General features: G+C 47.3%; 1 protein-coding gene across 3 annotated transcripts in view; it reads left to right on the top strand.

The window, feature by feature from the left end:
- TMEM108 (transmembrane protein 108) overlaps positions 1 to 19,710 on the top strand; it is a 209,404-nt gene extending 189,694 nt beyond the window's left edge. For all 3 annotated transcript variants that reach the window (XM_029070128.2, XM_039912966.1, XM_029070129.2), the window contains exons 4-6: positions 6,012 to 7,121; positions 15,771 to 15,925; positions 18,212 to 19,710. In XM_029070128.2, coding sequence (XP_028925961.1) covers positions 6,012 to 7,121; positions 15,771 to 15,925; positions 18,212 to 18,334 — 1,388 coding nt within the window. In that variant the 3' untranslated portion in view covers positions 18,335 to 19,710. The remainder of the gene's footprint in view (positions 1 to 6,011; positions 7,122 to 15,770; positions 15,926 to 18,211) is intronic.
- The last annotated feature ends 632 nt before the right edge of the window (positions 19,711 to 20,342 follow it).

The raw sequence follows: 20,342 nt of genomic DNA, 5'->3' as shown, positions 1-20,342 counted from the left end.
CCAACAAGATCCCTGCCCCTCTTAGTTTATAATAGAGAAGTTTGTAGGGAGTGATCAAAAGGGAGATTTTTGGTAGCAGGACAGTTGAAGCCTAGTTTAGAAAGAGGGGAGTCTATGTGCCAAGATAAAAAAAAAAAAGGAATTGAAATAGAAAAATGCCCAGCTATCCAAGAACAGCATTTGTATAACTGTAATTTATTCATTTTTTATATTAATATCTGTCTCCCCACTAGACTGTGAACTTGTTGTGGGCAGGAATGTGTCTATGAGAATGCAAATGAGAGCTTCCCAAGATTGAGTGAAAGGAAATCTAGTCTCTAGAAACCTAGATGCTCTTCGTACGGCACCATCATCTAATAGCACTAGTAATAATAGTAGTAATTGTGGCATTTATTAAGTGTTTACAATGTGCCAAGCACTGAGGTAGATGCAAGATCAGCAGGTTGGACACAGACCCTGTCCCACACGGCTCACAGTCTTAAGGGGGAGGGAGAACAGGTTTTTGGAACCCATTTTACAACTGAGGAAACTGAGGTTCACAGAAGTTAAGTGACTTGCACAAGGTCTCGCAGCAAGTGGTGGAGCCTGGATTAAAACCCAGGTCTCCTGATTCCCACACCTGTGCTCTTTCCACTAGACTATGCTGCTTCCCATCTATCATGTGTCTTCCCATCTATCATGTATCTATCATGTAGCCAATATGAGAAACGCAAACCTCAGGCAGATTGTGCCTTCAACCTTTTGTCCCAAGAGCTGTGGGACATTTACAGATTGAAAGGTGTGTGGAAGGTTGAAGGCAGGGTGTTTTAGCAGAAAATTACAGTCATTATAATCCAAATAAAAACAGGTTTTACAATCCAAATTAATGCCCTTCACATGCTAGTTTGCATTAATCAAGTCTGCCTAGAGCTGGCCTACAGTCAAGGATAGGAGCTAAAGGAAATGGCATTAAAGGAATTGGGGATATTTAGTTAGAGACATGGAATCAGGGTACGATTTCCCAACAGTTTTCCAGTGTGTAAAACGAGAATTTGGGTTCTTTGTAGCCGACACATTTCTTTAGTTTGTCTCCCAAACAACTACTACCAGTGTTTCAATAAATGCTCCTTACTATGGTGAAAACACTGAAGGCCAAACTAGGGGACTTGGACTGAATTGGAGCAGGAAGAATTTAGGTTAACTCTGAGGAAAAGCTTCCCAACTCGGTAAATTGCAAGGCCCTGGGACAGCCTGCTGTGTAAGATTGTTGAATATTTTCTCTTTGAGTCCTTGAAAAATGGGATTCACTTCTCTACAAATGTCTGGACTTGTGAAATCCTGCTTGGGGCCAACTTCCCCAAGTTGGCTTTCAGCTTCACAATGGCAGTAGCCAAGGAGAGGATTCATGTCAGCTTTTCCTCCCTGGAGGGTATTTTATTATTTTTTTTCTGAATGAGGAGATTCAGAATTAGCTTTACACTGACTGACCTTTTCTATTCTGTTCTGAAGTACATCTAAAGAAGTGTCTTTCTTTGTCCTTGACATGTCAGGCCCAGGTCTAAAATGAAGCAGGTGAACGTGCTTTTAGATCCGTGTGTGTTTGTGTTTGTCCTTAAGAGAATGAAGGAGAGGCCCAGAATCAAACTCGGGTCCATAGATCTTGTTGTGGGCTCTCCCTCATCTGCATCAGAACCAATTAAAATCCATCGACCACCCCGTGAATAAAGCTACATGTGGAGCAAGTGTTGGGAACTGAATGACTGAGCCAGTCCGTCTGACACTTGTGAATGCCAGCCACTGGTGCCAGCTCAGACCCCAACATGTCTACTTTTAAGGGTTCTTGCTGTTTTGGGCCTCAGCTCTCACTTATCCCATGGGCTGCCCAGAATTCCCTCTACTCCCTAGATTGCATCTCCATCTCCATCCCTGATCTCTCTCCCTCCCTCTCTGTAGTCTTACATTTCCTCTTGCCTTCAAGACATCTCTCGTTGGATGTCCTCCCATCACCTCAAGCCTAACATGTCCAAAATGGAACTTATCTTCCCTTCCAAACCCTGTCCTCCCTCAGACTTACCCATCACTGTAGACAGCACCACCATCCTTCCTCTCTCACAAGCCTATAACCTTGATGTTATCCTTGACTCCTGTCTCTCCTTCAATCTCCATATTCAATCCATTATTAAATACTGTCGGTCCCACCTTCACAACATCGCTAAAATCTGCCCTTTCCTCTCCATCCAAACTGCCACCGTGTTAATACAGTCACTTATCCTATCCCGCCTGGATTACAACGTCAGCCTACCCTGCTGACCTTCCAGCCTCCTGACTCTCCCCACTCCAGTCCATACTTTACTCTGCTGCCCAGATCATTTCTTACAAAAATGTTCAGGACATGTCTCCCCACTCCTCAAAAAAACTCCAGTGATTCCCCAACCATCTCTTTATCAAACAAAAACTCCTCACCATTGGCTTTAAAGTGCTCCAACACCTTGCCCCTCGCTACTCACCTTGCTACTCACCTACTACAACCCAGCCCACACACTTCACTCCTTCTCACTATGCCTCAATCTTGTCTACCTTGATGCCGACACCTTACCTCTTTCCTGCTTCCGGCCCTCCTCCCTTCTCAAATCTGACAGAAAATTAATCTCCCCCACTTCAAAGCCTTATCAAAGGCACATCTCCTCCAAGAGGCCTGCCCTGACTAAGCCCTGCCACTTTCCCCTTCTGCGTCGCCCTGACTTGCTCTCTTTGTTTTTCCCCCTCCCAACCCCACTGAATTTAAGTACATATTTATTTATATTTATGTCTGTCTCCCCACCTCTACACTATAAGCTCATTGTAGGCAAGGAAGATATTTGTTTATGGTTTTATTGTACTCTCCCAAGCGCTTAGTACAGTGGTCTGCATACGAAAAGCACTCAGTAAATGCAATAGAATGAATTGCATTCTCCACTCCTCCTCTGAAACTCAACTTCTAAGTGTACCCCACTCTCAACCCTCCCAACTCCAACCCCTCCCTCACCCCACTAGTCCTCAGCCTTCCTTATCTTCAAAGCCCACCCAATATCCCACCTCCTCCAGGAAGCCTTCCCCATCTAAAATCCCAACACCCAAGTCAAACCAACCCAACATCCCCCTTTAACCATTATGTAATTATATCTATCCCAATACCTCTACATAAACTTATAGATAGACATATAGTGGTATATCTATAGATAAAGAAATATGAGTGTGCGGGTTTGAGTGTGTTCAGTGTGTTCAATTTTAAACTTAATTATTCTGATCAATTCCAGTATTCCACCCTGGCATATTTGCCCTGCTACCACCCTGATCCTTGTTCTTCCTTAGTGGTCCCACTATTTGTAAATAATGTTGTACATTCATTCAGTAATATTTATTGAGCGCTTATTATGTGCAGAGCACTGTATTAAGCGCTTGGAATGTACAATTTGGCAACAGAGAGACAATCCCTGCCCAATGACCGGCTCACAGTCTAAATGGGGGAGACAGACAGCAAACCAAAACAGAACAAAACAAAAACATCATCAAGAGAAATAGAATCAAGGAGATCTACACCTCATTAACAAAATAAATAGAGTAATAGTATGTACAAATAAGCACAGTGCTGAGGGGAGGGGAAGGGGGAAGAGCAGAGGGTCGGGGGTGAAGGGGAGATTGTAAGTTACCTGGGGGCAGGGAACATGTATTTTGCTTCTATTGTATTTCCCCAAGTGTTTAGTAAGCGTTCAATGAAGACCATAGATTGGAACCGCTGCAGGGATCCCAGGCCAAAACCTATCCTTCCCCCTCACCCTGCCCAACTTTCCACGTTGGCACATCAATGTCACAGTGTTGCAAGCGTTGATTAGGACTTTCAAAAGGTGCGGACCCTTCCATGTGGGTTCCATATTGAGGAGATGACCAAGTAAACAAAGTCCTCTTCATGTTCATTTTGAGCTGCATCTCCAACAGCCAGCCAGATAGAAATTGAGTGGTGCGGGGTAAAGTTTTGACCTGAAAGCGTATGTACACACCTCCCGGTCTCAGTTGTCACGGGGCACGGCTACTCTTCGGCTGCAGTGAAACTTTGTTAAATGGAGGGTGGAAAGGCTGAGCTTCTCCAAAGCATCGTACCCAGACCTGTCTTTGAAGCTGGCAAGCTGTCTTCTAAATGGTTCTTCTGCAGTTGTTGCCTTGGCAGCTAGGATGGCACCGTAGGTTTCCCAGTGAGTCTGCCAAAGCCTCTTCCTCCCAACACATTGCCAATGCCTTTACATGTCCGTCCTTGTCATCCCGAGAGCCATATTCCAGTGAGTGACACAGCTTCATCTGCTGGGGGCATCTGCCCAATCCTTGGCTTCCTCTCCAGCCAAGTGTCTTGCTCAAGAGTGTTTCTGCCGTGTGGAGTGAGGGAGAGGAAAGGGAGGGGAGCCCATCTGCTCCTGGGCATTTGCCAAAGAGGGTGTCACAAATGAAAGTGCCAGCTTATTACAGTGGTCACCTCTGGAAAGTGCCATGGTGCCCTTCAGGAGGAGTGGTGAGCCACAGTCACATCTTTCCGAAGGGGCTTTGGTCTGGTGGTGCCGGTTGTCTGGTCATTACTCTGGCCAGATGATCAGAAAGAATAAATGGATCATTAAGGAAACCCTGCCAGGGGGCAGAGTGTGAATGTGAAAATGAACATGGGAAGGGGAATGCTAATCTGCTTCAGGAGGGCTGAAAAATAAGGTAAAACATAGGAAAGGCTAGAGCGTATGAGGTCACAACTAATGGATGTCGGGAAGTCTGGTAAGGGGAATGGCGTGGAACTCAATGGAGAACTCATTTGATCCTATGTCTTCAACTACTATCTCTATGCGGCTCATTCCCAAATCTACATCTCCAGCCCTGACCTCTCTTCTTCTCTCCAGCCTCACATTGCCTCCTACCTTCAGGACATCTCTAGTGGAATTGTTCTGCCAGCACCTCAAATTTAGCACGTTCGAAACAGAACTCTTTATCTTCCCACCCAAACCCTGTCCTCCCCTTGACTTTCCCTTCACCTTAGCCAGCACCACCAGCCTTTCTGTCTCAAAAGCCCTTAACCTTGGCATTATCCTTGACTCGTCGCTTTTATTCTGCAAATTCAATCTTTCCCCAAATCTTGTCAGTTCAACCTTCCCAAGATTGCTATAATTGGCACTTTCCTCTCCATCCAGACAGCTACCACGCTAATCCAAGCACTGATCCTCTTTCACCTGGATTTACTGCATCAGCCTCCTTGCTGTCTTCCCTGCCTCCAGTCTTTCCCCACTCCAGTCCCTACTTCACTCTTCTGCCCAAAAACATCTCTACAAGAACATTTATTCTGTGTTTCCCCACTCCTGAAAAACCAGCAGTGGTTGCCCATTCACCAGCAGCATGGCTTAATGGATAGAGCACAGGCCTGGGAATCAAAAGGACCTGGGTTCTAGTCCTGGCTTTGCCACTTATCTGCTGTATGAACTTGGGCAAGTCACTTAACTTCTCTGTTCCTCAGTTACCTCATCTGTAAAATGGGGATTACAGTTGTGAGCCCCGGGTGGAACACGGGCTGTGTCCAACTTGATTGCCTGAACCCCAGGCCCATGTTTTTTCCACTACGCCATGCTGCTTCTCGCCACAGCGGACTGTTCTGACCGCCCACGATCCACCTTCTCCCGCCAGGATAAAATAGGTATTTCCTCTAAGGCTCCTGTGGTTCCCTGGAAGTGAGTGATGAATGCCTCAAGCCCTGCTTTGCCTTCCCATTATGACTGTGTTCCCTGTAGGAAAGACAGGGAAAGAAAGTAGTCAGTCGCTTCTGACAGGAGGCCATGGCTAGGTCCCAGAGGGCAGGGACCTCCTGGGCAAAATTTTCCTTCAGAAGCTCCCTGCACACAGTGGAGGGTTTATGGTTGAGGCTGAGGCCAGAGTGGTAAAACTGTCCTGTCATGGGGCCTTTTTGATTTCAGCCTTGTCCCTCTCCACCTGGGATTTCACACCTTCTCTTTCTGTGTTTCTTCCTCAAGGTGTTCTACTGATCCTGGCACTGACAGAAGAGCTGGTGTTTGCCATTCAGGAACGATCTCCCAGAGAATCATTTCAGGGCCCCCTGAGAGGTGCTGCCATGGTGACGACGATGCCTCCCCATGCCGCTGACCGCCCCACCGTGGAGCCCGCCCTCGCTGCCAACCACAAGGCACCACAGCCCCCGAGCCCTGTGGCAGCCCCTCCTCCTCCTCTTCCATCTTCTCTTCCTCCTCCATCTCCTCCTCCTCAGCCACCGGCCACCGGCAGCCCCGCTGGCCGGAAGGACACGTACTACCATGCCCATAACCAGAGCGGCCCATACGCTGAGCAGACTCATCCCTTGGGGAAAATCTTTCAGATTTACAAAGGCAACTTCACGGAAGCCACAGAGCCTTATCCCCGGAGGGAGCCCCCGCCCCGCCCCCCCTCCCCAAGCACCCTGTTTACCAGCCGCCCCCCTGCACAGTCCCAGGTGGGGACCCCCACGGAGCCAAACCGCACCGCCCGGGCCCCACCTACAGACTCTTCCTTCCCCGAAGACACTGGGCCAGACCTCTGGCGACCTGAGCCAAGGATTGACCCCTCTCTCGCCGCCCAAGGTGCAAAACCAACCGGTCCGCCCCCCAGCCCCCCTGCTGATCCTGAAGCCGCCTCAGTGCCTTATCAGCCCCCGCACTCTGTCCTGGGCGGGAACGACTCTTGGCTCACCCTGGCCCCGGGAATCAACGTTCCGTTGTTTGGACGACCCGGAGCAGGAGTGGCATCGGGCGGTCCCTTCCGGGTCCCTTTGGAGGTCAGTGTTTCCTCCCCCCCATCAAGGAGCTTTCAGCAGGTCCTGGAGAGCGGCCCCACCCTGTCCAGCAACCCACTCTCCGCCGCGCCCACCGGGGCCAGCAGGGAGCCTGGCTCTCTCTCCACAGCAGGCTCCACTGCCACCGGCAATTTCCTGAACAGGCTGGTCCCCGCGGGGACCTGGAAGCCCGGCATGGCCGGGAACGTCTCCCATGTCACCGAGGAGGACAAGCCCCAACACAGAGCCACAATCTGCCTCAGCAAGATGGACATCATCTGGGTCATCTTGGCTATCAGCGTGCCAATATCCTCGTGTTGTAAGTGGAGCTGCCTTTCTCTCCCCTTCCCATCCACCTCTTCTCTCCTCCTGATCCCAGGCTTTGGAGTCAGAGGTCATGAGTTCGAATTCCAGCTCTGCCACTTGTCAGCTGTGTGACTGTGGGCAAGTCACTTGACTTCTCTGTGCCTCAGTTACCTCATCTGTAAAATGGGGATTAAGACTGTGAGCCCCGTGTGGGACAACCTGATGACCCTGTGTCTACCCCAGCGCTTAGAACAGTGCTCTGCACATAGTAAGCGCTTAACAAATACCAATATTATTATTATTATTCCTCCTCCTTTTGCAACATGGAACCTATTCCATGAGGGGATGCAGGACTCAGGAGAGAGGGAAAAGGCCACAGAACCACTTTGCAAGGGTGATCTGGCCCAACCTAGTCAGATTTAGAAAGAGCAGTGTAGATTATTTTTTCCAAATGGAGAAGCCTGCATGATAAGAGAGCCATGTCTTTGGAAATTTGGTTGATGTCGTGGTGCCCCGTGGAGGACTCTGGCCAATTCCTGAGATTTTTTTTTCTTTTAAATGTTATTTGTTAAGCGCTTCCTATGTGCAAGGCACGTGGGGGTAGGTACAACCTAATCTGGTTGGACACAGTCCATGTCCCATGTGAGCCTCCCAGCCTTAATCACCATTTGTACCGATGAGGTAACTGAAGTCCAGAGAAGTGAAGTGACTTGCCTGAGGTCATTCAGCAGACAAGCGGCAGAGCTGAGATTAGAACCCAGATCCTCTGACTACCAGTCCCGCGCTCTTTCCACCAGGCCATTCTGCTTCTCTCACTATTCAGAAGTTGATCGTCCCCAGGTTCTTCGCTCCCCACATCTTCTACCTCCTTTCCGCTACCTGTTCTTTGGTCGTGTCACTGCATAGCAGCACCTCAACAAGAGAGTGGGCAGGGAGAGGGAGTAGGAGGTGGCGATCGAAACTGGGAACTAAAATGAAGATGTAGCTTGAGATGTGGATTTCTGTCATCCAGGCTTTCCCTCACTTGCTTTATTATAGTGATAATGATTTTGGTCATCTTTAAGACTTTACTAGGTGCAAAGCACTGTGCTAAATGCCGGGGTAGATATAATGTAATCGGATCAGATACAATCCCTGTCCCACGTGGAACTTCTAGCCCAAGGAGAAGGTAGAGCAGGTATTTAATCCCTGTTTTACAGATGGTGAAACTGAGATTAACGGGGCACTGTCTCTTACTCCTCGATGTTCTATTTGCTATTTTAAGGGTGCTGTTGCTATTGTCTTTTCACCTGATTCTGTGGAGATTGAATTCCTGGAAAGTCAAATGACTTAGCCTCAGGAGTCAAGTGCCATTCTGCCAACTGAAAGCCTCAGGGATCCAGCCCTACTTTAAGGGGCAGGCTTTGCTCTCTAATTCGCTTCTGAAAACAGTCTCAGGCTACTATTGAACCTCTCTGAGGTCTGGGGGTCGGGGATCCTCCTCTGTAGAACAAAGGTATTGGACAATAGTTTCCTCATGGTTGCATCGTGGAAAAGAGTGGCCATGGACAGGGATTTTCCTACCGTTAAGGGCATTGTCGTATACAAAATCGGAGATGCCTAGGCTGGGCACTGTAGAGAACATTTGCATTTTCTGCGCCCTTCTTCCCAGGGATTCTGCGATCCCCCCCAAGGTAATGCCAGAAAGCACTCGGATCTTTGGGGGGAGAAGTGCTGCGCTACCAAATCAATATAAGGTCATAGGATAACAGTGGTTAAAAGTCAGGTTCACTCTCCAAGTGGATTGCAGTAGGACTTTGCCCTTTGAAGGTCACTGCTGTTGCAGTTTGGAGTTCCTTTGCCATCTTAATGGATGAGAATATCTTTTCTCAAAACTTTCCCTCTCAGCTCTGCAATGTGCTTGTGTGCATGCATTCTTCTCACTCCCTTTTTCACTGGTATACCACTGTGCACACACATACACCCCTAAACACACACAGACACACACACACACAGTCTGCAACTTTGACTCCAGTTGTTGTTGCTGCTGCTTTAGGGCTGAATCTAGGGCTAACAAAATGTTAACAGAACTGGAGGTTGTTTGGTTTTTTATGGTATTCATTAAGTGCTTACTATGAGTCAGGTACTGTACTAACAACTGGGGTTGATACAATCAAATTGGACACAGTCCATGTCCCACATGGGGCTCACAGTCTTAATTCCCACTTGACAGATGAGGTAACAGGCAGAGAGAAGTTAAGTGATTTGTCTAAGGTTACACAGCAGACAAGATGGAGGCAGGATTAGAACTCAGGTCCTTCTGACTCTCGGGCCTGTGTGCTATACAGTAGACTACACTGCTTCTCAGCGTTGGCTTTGGCATCAAGGCGTAACCTGAAGAGCAGGTCCATGGCATTTGGCTCCCTACTCTGGGAGAAGGCCCTTGGTTGCTTTAAAGCTCAGAAATGAGGGATTTTTCAGAGACTGTTGTCTGGGGTCAGCTGGTGCAGGGGAACACTTTCATCGAGTCACTATTAAAACTTCCAATGTTGAAGCCCTAATTAAAAAAAAAATCCAAGAGATCCCATCATCCTTGAAATTTGAAGTCCCAAAGATAGCATGGTCATTCCTCTCCCTCCCCAACACCCATTCCTCCCCACCCTAGATTCACCCAGAAAATCAAGAAATCATACCGATGAAAGACCTTTTTAAAGTTCGGGATTGAGGCAGCTGCCTCAGCCAACACCTCATCTGGGTTCTTAGAGTGAAAATAAGATGGAGTGAGTGGAAGCTGCTGACTCTGGTCTTTTTTATGATATTTTTTAAGTGCTTACCATGTGTCAGGCAATGTTCTAAGCACTGGGGTAGACACAAGATAATTAGTCTGGACACAGTCCCTGTCCCACATGGGGCACACAGCATTAATCCCCATTTTACAGATGAAGTAACTGAGGCCCAGAGAAGTGAAGTGACCTACCCAAGGTCACACAACAGATAGGTGGTGGAGCCGGGATTAGAACGCAGGTCCTTCTGACTCCCAGACCACGGCTTTATCCACTACGCCATGCCTCATTTTCCCCTTTTCCCTCTGCTCCTCCACCTCTCCCTCCCCATCCCCACAGCACTGTACCCGTCCGCTCAACTGTATATATTTTCGTTACCCTATTTATTTTGTTAATGAATTGTACATCGCCTTGATTCTATTTAGTTGCCATTGTTTTTATGAGATGTTCTTCCCCTTGACGCTGTTTAGTGCCATTGTTCTTGTCTGTCCGTCTCCCCCGATTAGACTGTAAGCCCGTCAAACGGCAGGGACTGTCTCTATCTGTTGCCGACTTGTTCATCCCAAGCGCTTAGTACAGTGCTCTGCACATAGTAAGCGCTCAATAAATACTATTGAATTCATTCATTCAATCGTATTTATTGAGTGCTTATTGTGTGCAGATGCCAGAAGTCAAATGGTGGAATAGGCTGAGGGACTTTGAGTGCTGAGCAAAGAAGGGCAGAAAGGACTAGGACTTCTCCACTCTACCCTTTGTCATCCCAGCCGTACCTCAGTGTTTGGAGCTACGGCAGCTCGGCTAAATACGAGGGACCGTCAGATCAGTTCCCCGCAGGGCAGTGGCAAAACCCGTTACCTGAGTGGAGAGATGCTGTCTCTCGAGCCCCCCATCACCCAGTCAACTCCAGGCACGTGCCAGCGTGTGAGGAGCTGAACACAGCATGAAACGGCTGAGGTAGGCCTGCCTGGCGATAGTGTGTGGGTGAGGTGGGCCTGGCGGGTGGGGTATGGCTAAAGTGGTCCTGGCTGGCGGTGGTGTGTGGCTGAAGTGGACCTGGCTGGCAGTGGTGTGTGGGTGAGGTGGACCTGTCTGGTGGTGATGTGGGGCTGAGGTGGGTCTGGCTGACGGTGGTATGTGTGGGTGAGGTGGGTCTGGCTGGCTGTGGTGTGTGGGTGAGGTGGGTTTGGCTGGTGGTGGTGTGTGGGTGAGGTGGGTTTGGCTGGTGGTGGTGTGTGGGTGAGGTGGGTCTGGCTGGCGGTGTGCGTGGGGGTGAGGTGGACCTGGCTGGTGGTGGTGTGTGGCTGAGGTGGACCTGGCTGGTAGTGGTATATGGGTGAGGTGAGCCTGTCTGGTGGTGGTGTGGGGGTAAGGTGGACCTGGCTGGGGGTGGTGTGTGGGTGAGGTGGGGCTGGCTGGCGGTGGTGTGTGTGGGTGAGGTGGAACTGGCTGGCAGTGGTATGTGGGTGAGGTGAGCCTGGCTGGTGGTGGTGTGGAGGTAAGGTGGGCCTGGCTGGGGGTGGTGTGTGGGTGAGGTGGGCCTGGCCGGCGGTGGTGTGTGGGAGAAGCGCTGCTGCCACCCTAAGGACAAAAATTCTCCAGTAATTCTACAGCCCCTTGGGCTTGGAAGTCTGTAAAACAAGGCCTGTTATTATAAACACTCTGGCCTTTGATTAGATCAAAGCTGGTATCTCCTCCAAGGATCGTGACTTCTCTCCCTTGTGAGTCGAGCTGTTTCTAAGAGAGGTTCATCAGGAGAGGGCTGCTTGAGGGTTGGAGGAAGACTCACGAACAACTGGGAGGGGACCGACTTGATCCCTCCCCAGCTCTCTGTGGGATGGTAGCAAAGGGGTTTGGTACGGGAGAGAAGCTAAACTCTCTACCCTTCACTCACCTTGTTCATGAGCAAACACATAGTACCTTTCTTGGCCTTTAAAAAATGACAGTTTAAAAACACACACGTACACACACACCCACCCCTCACACACAACCACCACCAGACAGACCCAAAGCTCCCAGTTACACTGGTTAGCCACCAGCCATACATCCATCTACCCCGAGGACACATCCAGTATCTCTGTAGAGGCATCCTTCAATCCTTTCTACCACTACACAGACTAGACTCATTCTTATTAGTGCTTTCCTTTTAAGAAACGCGATCAATTTTGTCACCGCCTCATCATTCTTTCATGGAGGAGATCGAGGGAGATTGGACAGGGCAGAAAGAACTCACTCTTTGTTGGACAGCAGGGGCATTCAAATGCCACCCAAAGCGCTCATCCCACCTTCAAAATTGTATTAAAAGCACATATTCTCCAAGAGGCCTTCCCTGACTAAGCACTCATTTCCTCTTCTCCCACTCCCTTCTGCAATACCCCTGCACTAGGATTTGCACCCTTTATTCACCGGCCTCATCTGCCCCACAGCACTTGGATACGGATCCGTAAATTATTATTTATTTATTAATGTCTGTCTCCCCTTCTAGACTGTAACCTCGTTGTGGGCAGGGAATGGGTCTACCAACTCTTATACTCTCCCAAGCACTTAGTACAGCGCTCTGCACACAGTAAGCACTCAGTAAATACTATTGATTGATTGAAGATAGTCGCAGGAGGCTTTGAGCTCTATTTTACCATTCCCTGGAGGTATTGAATGTGTGAGGAAGGGAGAACAAAGAACCGGATCTTCCCCATCCACTGACTGCCCAACCACGCAGCTCACACAGTTCTAAGAAGCACAGTCACTTCAGTCACAGAGGGCTCCATAGGTCCCCCACTTCGCTCCATAGGTGACCCCTCAGAGGAGATAAATGGCTTGCTTAGCCTTAGCTTAATAGTGCCTTAGGCCAGGTTTACATGGAAGTTTATCCTTTTAACTGAGATGTCTCTGTTGTAATCCTTTCTCATCTGAGATCACGCAGAAGCAATTTCAGTAAGTGCTTCCTTTGGCTGATTTGCCTCTACACACGAACCTTCAGGACTCCGTTCATATATCCCGTCATGCCCTGTTCCCCCGCAACTCTCCGCCTCTGTAGATAGACTTTTCCCAAGATCTGACCGTGTCTTGTCCGTTAAATCCTCCAGCTTCGGTTCCCTTCCCTCTCTAAGAGGTGAAGAGGGAAACAAATGAGAATATCACAGCTCAGATTTGGGATTTATGCAAGATTTCACCTGTTTGGCTTAATTTCCTGTGCTACCTCGAAGGTACCCTGCTCCCTGAGCTCGGTACCACCTGCCTTCAGAGCCAATGGAGACATCTAGTGGTTACAAGGGTGCTTAAATCTGAAATAATAAGGACATTTCCCTGCTGGGAATATTGATCAGGAATGCAATCCCCAAATCAGTCAAATGGTATTTATTGAGCACTTAATGTGTGCAGAGCACTCTACTAAGCACTTGGGAGAGAAGAGTATAATTGATTGAGGTTCAAATCAGACACAGTCCCTTTCCCTCAGGCGGCTCACAATCTAAGAGGAAAAAGCCGTGGCCCAGACCATTTAAGTGATTTCCCCGAGGGACTATGGCAGATCTGCACAGAACTGGGATTTGAACCCAGGACTTGCTTTAGGAAGTTTAGGAAGCTTTAGGAAGTTGTTGAGAAGGCAAAGAATCAAAAATAGCAACAGGAATTACGGTTGCCAAACTCAATAGCACAGCAGATGACAATCTTTCCATGCACTCATGTAGATGAGCTGTAAGTTGTTAATTAGACTTTTCAGGTTTACGTGTAAATCTGGATCTGAGCTACTATTTGTAGCATCATCATCGAATATGAGGGACAAGTCTAGCGTGGAAAAGGCAGACTTGGGAGTCAGGTGACTTGAGTCATCAGTTCCTGCTTTTCCAGTGAATTCACTATGAGTGAGCCAGAAGAAGTCACTTGATGCTGTTGTCCCTGAATCTTCCCGGCTGATAGAAATTGCAGAAGGATTTAATGAGATGACCTTTATGAAATCCTTCGGGCTTCTTGGAAGAAAGATGGTGTAAAGAGTCCAGGCAAACGTACATCGTTTAGCCAGCCGGGTGGCAAATAGTGCTTATGCCCGTTTTGCTCAATGGAAACTGGAGCCCAGAGAAGCCTAGTGACTTGACCCCACACAGCAAGTCAGGAACAGAACTGGAAACAGTCAGTGTTCCAGTCTGAATCAACAAAAGCGACAAGAGTGCTTAATCAGATTTGGCTGTTTGAAAATGTTCAGGCACAGTAGGAGGCTGCTGCTTCTTATTTTTCATTATTTTGCTTAAATAGATTAATGATGTAAATACCCTCTCTTCCTTTGAGTAAGATGTAAGCTCTGTGAATATATCTCATTAATGAATTTTCTGCCTTGGCTTAGTCCATTATTTTAAATAGAACTCTAGCCTTCCATGTGGGAATTGATGTCTTACGTGAATAGATGGGATGTGAAATTAGATCTGTGGTAAGTGGGTAGTTACTCTGTATGTCAGAGCGTTCAAAGCATCTCTGACACCTCTTTACTTGCTTTCTTCTCCTGAGGCGATAATTCTAATAAACAATTTTAGTCTGAGCTGAAAAAAATAACATTTTTCCACTTCAGTAAGATTTTCTCTTAATTTCCATATAGTTTTTTTTTCTTCCCCCCTCCCCCCCAATCAGTTAGCGTTCCAAAAGTTTTGAGGCTGCGCCAGAGTGTGCATTTCTACAATTTCAGGAACAGGGTTTAAAATCAGGAACAGTCTAGTCCATTTGGTTAAGTAAGAAGGAAACTGGCTAAATTTTAAGGTCTTTTTTATTAGCCTTCTGAAGATTAAAGGACTTTTGATGAGAATCAGAGTAGGTCTGCTTAAACAGAAATCCATCCCAGACAGCTCTGTTTGGGAGAGACCCTTTGATATTAAAAAAGCAGACCACCAAAGCAGCTACTGGAGCCTTTCATGTGTGTGATAACTGAATTCCAGGGACGGAACATGGAAACAGCACCTTGAGCTTTCAGTTCGTACCTGCTTTTCCTGCCAAATATAAAACAAAACAAGAAAAGAAAAAAATATGTCTGGTCAAGTTTGGCCGTCTCTTTGTCAGAGAGAGGGCATTTGAACAGCCTTAGATGAAGATGCTCAATCAACGGTTCTGAGTCTTTCATGCCATGTGATGATTACTGTGCCGAGTTTATTAGTCCTTCACCTAAGGTGGGAGGTACCTCCGTTTTACCAGGGCAACAGGAGGTGTGGCCACATCCCGTGGCAGCTCGCCATGTGGTTTGGACCCCAGCAGTGGCTCTCTCATTTCTTAAGTAGGTATTGGGACATTCTCATCCTCTGGGGAAGTTACAAGTGCCCCAGAAAAGAGGCATCAAACAAGTCCGGTTTAAGGCCCTGGAGGGTCCTTAGATTTTGAAAGTTGTCAGTCCCTAAATTGCCCCTGCCCCAGGGCAGAAGGGTTCTTGATCTCTATAGAGCCCCCTCCAGTTTTCTCTGCCTCTCTAGCAGGTCCAGGGCCTGCGTCACACTGACCAGTGGTTGTGGCAGGCCCCTGACCCATCCCCCAGGACCCTAGGAATGGAGAGCACTGGTCAGCTACCCGTTTGGGCCCTCTGAATCAATCAGTCTATCAATGGTATTTATTGAGCACTTACTGGGTGCAGAGCACTGTACTGAGCACTTGGGAGAGTACCCTATAACAGAGTGGGTAAACACATTCCCTGTCTGCAGTGAGCATTTCACAAATACCATTATTATTATTACTGTTGTTGTTACATGCATAAGACCCATTCTGTGTGTTGTCCAAGCCCTGAAAAATCATAACACTAAAAATGGCTCTGGATCCTGTGGATATAAGAACTCAAGACCTGGGGAAAAGTAAAAGAAAGCATTCTGCTTCTAAGGGCAAAACAGTGATCCCTTTCATGCCAAAATCTAACCACCATCCCTCTTTTCTGTTCATAGCCGTCTTGCTGACGGTGTGCTGCATGAGGAGGAAGAAGAAAACATCTAACCCAGAGAACAACCTGAGCTACTGGAACAACGCGATCACCATGGACTACTTTAACAGGCATGCCGTCGAGCTGCCCAGGGAGATCCAGTCCTTGGAGACCTCAGAGGTAACCTATTGAACGTGTGCACTCACCCAGCCACGAAGGTGTTTCTGCAGGGCCAGTGGAGGGGCCAGAGCTGATCCTAAGGACCCGAGGACCCAGGCCTGCAAACCTCAAAGGTCCTGTGGCCAAACTCAGTAGCCATTCCTTCAGATCCTATGGAACAGTGGAAAAACCCAGTCCACAGTTGCTGGGGTGGGGCAATGTGGCATTTTGTCGGTGTAGGGGAATGGAAAGGGACAGTCTGTTCCCAGGTATGGGGACTCACCAAAGAAAAGTGCGGGGAGGTGAGAGGATTCCAGAAACTGCTCCCTCCTGAGCTTTTTCTGAGCAAAGGCCTTGTGATGGAGTTGCTCTGATTTCTCCAGCCCTGGCTCCATCTGAAACAACATCAAAGCCAATAGGAGTTAGGTATGAGGAATGGCTTCCAGACAGGAGGGCCAGCTTAACCCAGGTTAGCCAGCCAGATAGGGTTGTTGGAACCAAATGATTTTTGAAAACTCTGTGAGAGGCTGGGTGGAGGTAAGGTGAAGAATCTCACCTACAACACCCTGGCCTGGAGCTCTAAGGGTAAACTAGAGCTGCTGACCTAATCATTTAGCACCATCAGGAGCACCTCTTGCCCTTAGAAAGCCCTACTGAAGGTTACCAGTGGTAAACACGATTCCCTGACTTCCAGCTTTGCAAAACACTTTGTACATTAACCCCCAGAAAGGCTGCCAAATGGCTGGTTTGACAATAGTTTCTCCATAACAGATTTCTACTGTGGCATTTAAACACAGTAAATAATCCTCCTACCATGTGGATGAACCTCTCTCCTCAATGCTAACAGCTCCCAGCCAGAAGGGAATGAAAGAGAGGAAAGAGAGAGAACAAGCACATCTAGCCTGGATGACAGAATCCAGCTTGTGAAAAATGTGTGGGATTCTTTTTCTTTCATCTTGCTATTCCCAAATAATTTGTTTCTTTTTTCATAATATAAGATGTCTTTTGTGATTGGGCATTGGTAATTTCTCACCTGACAGGATTGCAGAGGGACCATCCAATCCAAAACTTTGGCTTGCCTGCATTTTATTTTGCCCCAATGGTTACTAAATCCAAATAGCTGAAATTCATAATAGGTTGAATAAGGGAGTGTTATCCGGAATCAGGAAGATCTGGCCTTTTACTCGTTTCTCAATCAGTGGCAAACATTTCCATGAGTTGTTAATGTGCCACCAAACCAGCACAATTCCAAACTTCTCTTCTCCAATTTCCAGAATGTTTTGACCCCCTGGTTTAAAGTGGTATTTTTATTCAGTATTGACATTAGCCAAACATTCTGGAAGAGTTTGTGTTTGCAACAAGCGGCACTGGGCGGTGCCGCGAGTGCAGGTCTGTGTCGACAGATTCACGAACACGTGCTCCTATTCGAGCTGCATTTGATTCCATGCCCAGGTTCAGCATTGTAGTTGCATTAATGCTGATCAAAATGTGGCTTTCTCTGCCATTCTGTTGTATAGTATTTTCATTTCCAGATTTTTTGGTATTAAAATCAGTGTTTAAAGTTTTCAATTTCTGTGTTTCCCAGTATTTGGACTGGGATTCACCACTGAGTGCACTCGAGGCTCCCGTGGGTTCTACACTTTTAGGGAAACTCACAAATCATTGTAAAAAACATCCTCTCTGACTCTCTCTGACACAGCACATGGCACACGCTACCAACAGCTGGTAGTCTTACCCAGAAGAGGGTGATTTGTGTGTGCGTGAGGTAGTGAGGACTATCGTCCCACCTCAGCCTTTTGAGCGTCGCTCACACCCGTGGGTAAATTTCACCCTTCGTGGCATCTTCAAATCCAAAGGACAACTATTCATATAATACAGTGGCTTGGGTGCCTAGGGTCGTGTTAGATTATCAGAAGGTGGGGTGAGTCAGGATGTCAAAGGATATGACTACCAGGATACTACTCAAAACCTCCAAAGCCCTGAACTGATTAGAGGCTCGATTGGCCCCAGCATCTGTAGCAAGATACTCAGCAAAAGTATTGTTGTCTTCTATGGCCAGTGGAGAGTGGAAGCTCCTACTAGACTGAGATTTCCCTTGCGCCTGGTCTGCTTTGGCTCATATGGTTAAAACCCATTCTCCTTTACTCCACGATGCAAGTTACCTAGCTTCCTGGAAGCAAGTTAGAGTTGAAAATGATGCAGAGAAGGAGAAATTCCTAATTCTGAATTGCAAATGTAGCTCGAAAAACACGACTGGCCAAGCTGTCGTCGACCACTCATATCCTTTCCTTCTTCTCTTTCTCTTAGGACCAACTCTCTGAGCCTCGCTCCCCAGCCAATGGGGATTACAGAGATAGTGGGATGGTCCTCGTTAACCCCTTCTGTCAAGAAACATTATTTGTAGGAAATGAACAGGTGTCTGAGATATGAGCTGCACCAGCCTTTGAAATTCCAGTTCCATCCATTTCATCTTTAAATTATAAATATAAATATATATATATATTATAAATATAACCTTTGTGTAATCCTGACTTAATGAGAAACATTTTCAGCTTTCTTTTCCTAAGACTTGTCGACATCTTTTTTATAAGTGTGGTTAAAAAAACTTTACAGAATGAACCAGTGGCTTTATAAAAATAAAGGTATTTCTAAGCAAAGCCATTGTGCCGATTGCTTCTCTTGGCACCAGTCCATAGAGTTGGGAAGGATACCCTGGTCCTGCCAGCCCAGAGCAAGGTAAGTTTGACTAACCTTTTCTTATAGATGCTTTGTCCGGTGAGATTGCTGAGACGGGCAACCATAGTTCCAAGAGAACATCCGTGCAGGTCTGTTCTCCCTCGGTTTACCCCTGGGTTTGATTTTAGGTGTGTAAACACACACTTGTGAAAGGTCTGGGACACTAAAAACCCTTCCCGACTCGATCTTCTGCTGTTTCCACCATCCTCCTCGTCTCTCGTATCCCATCTTCAATACTCTTGGCTTCTGGATGAGAGGAATGGTTAGGGAGGGCCGTTTCTGGCCCCGGGAATCGGTGAAGCGTTCCCTGTCGCTTGAAGAGTTTGGGGGACTTGCTCTCACGCTGCCTTCTGAACCAGACCGTGGAATCAGCATCTTCCTGCAAGTCTGGAATCACCTGACAAAGTGAAGCATTTTGGAAGGACCTCAACCAGATTCCAGTTCAGGGCTCCACAGACTTCACCACCAGAAATCCAGCAGACCAAATCACTGTTTTCCACCGGTGACTAGTGAGCTGCTGCAGCCCTTCCCTCGCAGGGATCCTGCAGCTCCCTGGCCCAGGAAGGATAGTACAAGTGGATTGCTCTTTTCTTTGCTCAGAAAATGGTTAAATGAGAAGAAGCTGCTGTTCAGGTCCTTCTTCAGAAACACAGAGAACTGGGTTTTGAACCTATTTTGCCAACTTTATAAGGAACCAAACGTCAATTGTTTTCAACCACCAGGATCCAATACTTCATTATCTCCGTTCGGTTGGCCCTAGTTTCCTTTTTTAAAATTTTGAAATTCGTGTTCAAGTACCGCTCCATCCGTTCACATTATTCGTACATAGGGACTTAAAGTCCCTGTTCGGAAGGTTTCGGTGTAGCCGTTCTGCTCTGAGGAGCATTTATCATTCTCTTGTTTGATTGTTCAACCTAAACATAATTCTGTCAATTGAGGAGCTCTCAATGTAAAGCTAATATCTATTTGTAAATGATAATACATATATTACGTGTGTGGGCGTGTGACCTATTTTCTTCTATTGAAAGTATTCAACTACCATGTATTTATAAATAAAACATATTTTATTAGCCGGAGGCTTTAGTTCCTATCACCACTTGCCTTGTTGTTCATTTTCAAATAACTCTTTTGGATGTTTGTTAATTAACACCAACATCACATATCCGTTCCTCACTGACTTAATGTAGTTTAAAATTGGGTGGATTTTTTTATTTTAGTAAAATTATGTTATTAAGAGGAAATTATTTTGTGGGACAGATTCTAAAAAAAAAAATGTTTGAACTCTCTTCAGGCAAAGGATTCCACACCAGGTCTTCAGAGGCTTTAATGGTAGCCAGAACTCCCCTTATGCGCCCTGGCCCCAGACATGAGAACATGCATTTTAAGGTGAGGCTTATTTTGAGATATCGCTGTGGGGAGGGAGGTCTGGGGAAGTGAACATGGTAGACTTAAGACTAAATATTGCTCACCCTGTCTGATCTGCCCCTGGGGGACTTCTCCCACTCCCCTCCCACCTTTCTCCCAGCCGAGCTGCCGTCGTTCACCTTGACCTGTCACGGGACTGAATCGCGGTATTGGTGACACAGGCAGAAGAGGCAGCTCAGGAGTCTGTCTAGCGCTCTCCCCTGATCCGCTTGACCACCGGTCCCTCTTCCTTAGGGCAAGGGCCTGCTGTAGAGCCAGTCAGAGGCCGAGGAGCTCC

This window comes from Ornithorhynchus anatinus, chromosome 8 (genome assembly GCF_004115215.2).
Source record: "Ornithorhynchus anatinus isolate Pmale09 chromosome 8, mOrnAna1.pri.v4, whole genome shotgun sequence".
NCBI lineage: Eukaryota > Metazoa > Chordata > Mammalia > Monotremata > Ornithorhynchidae > Ornithorhynchus > Ornithorhynchus anatinus.
The sequence above is the reverse complement of the archived record's forward strand: the minus strand, read 5'-3'. Positions and strand labels throughout refer to the sequence as shown.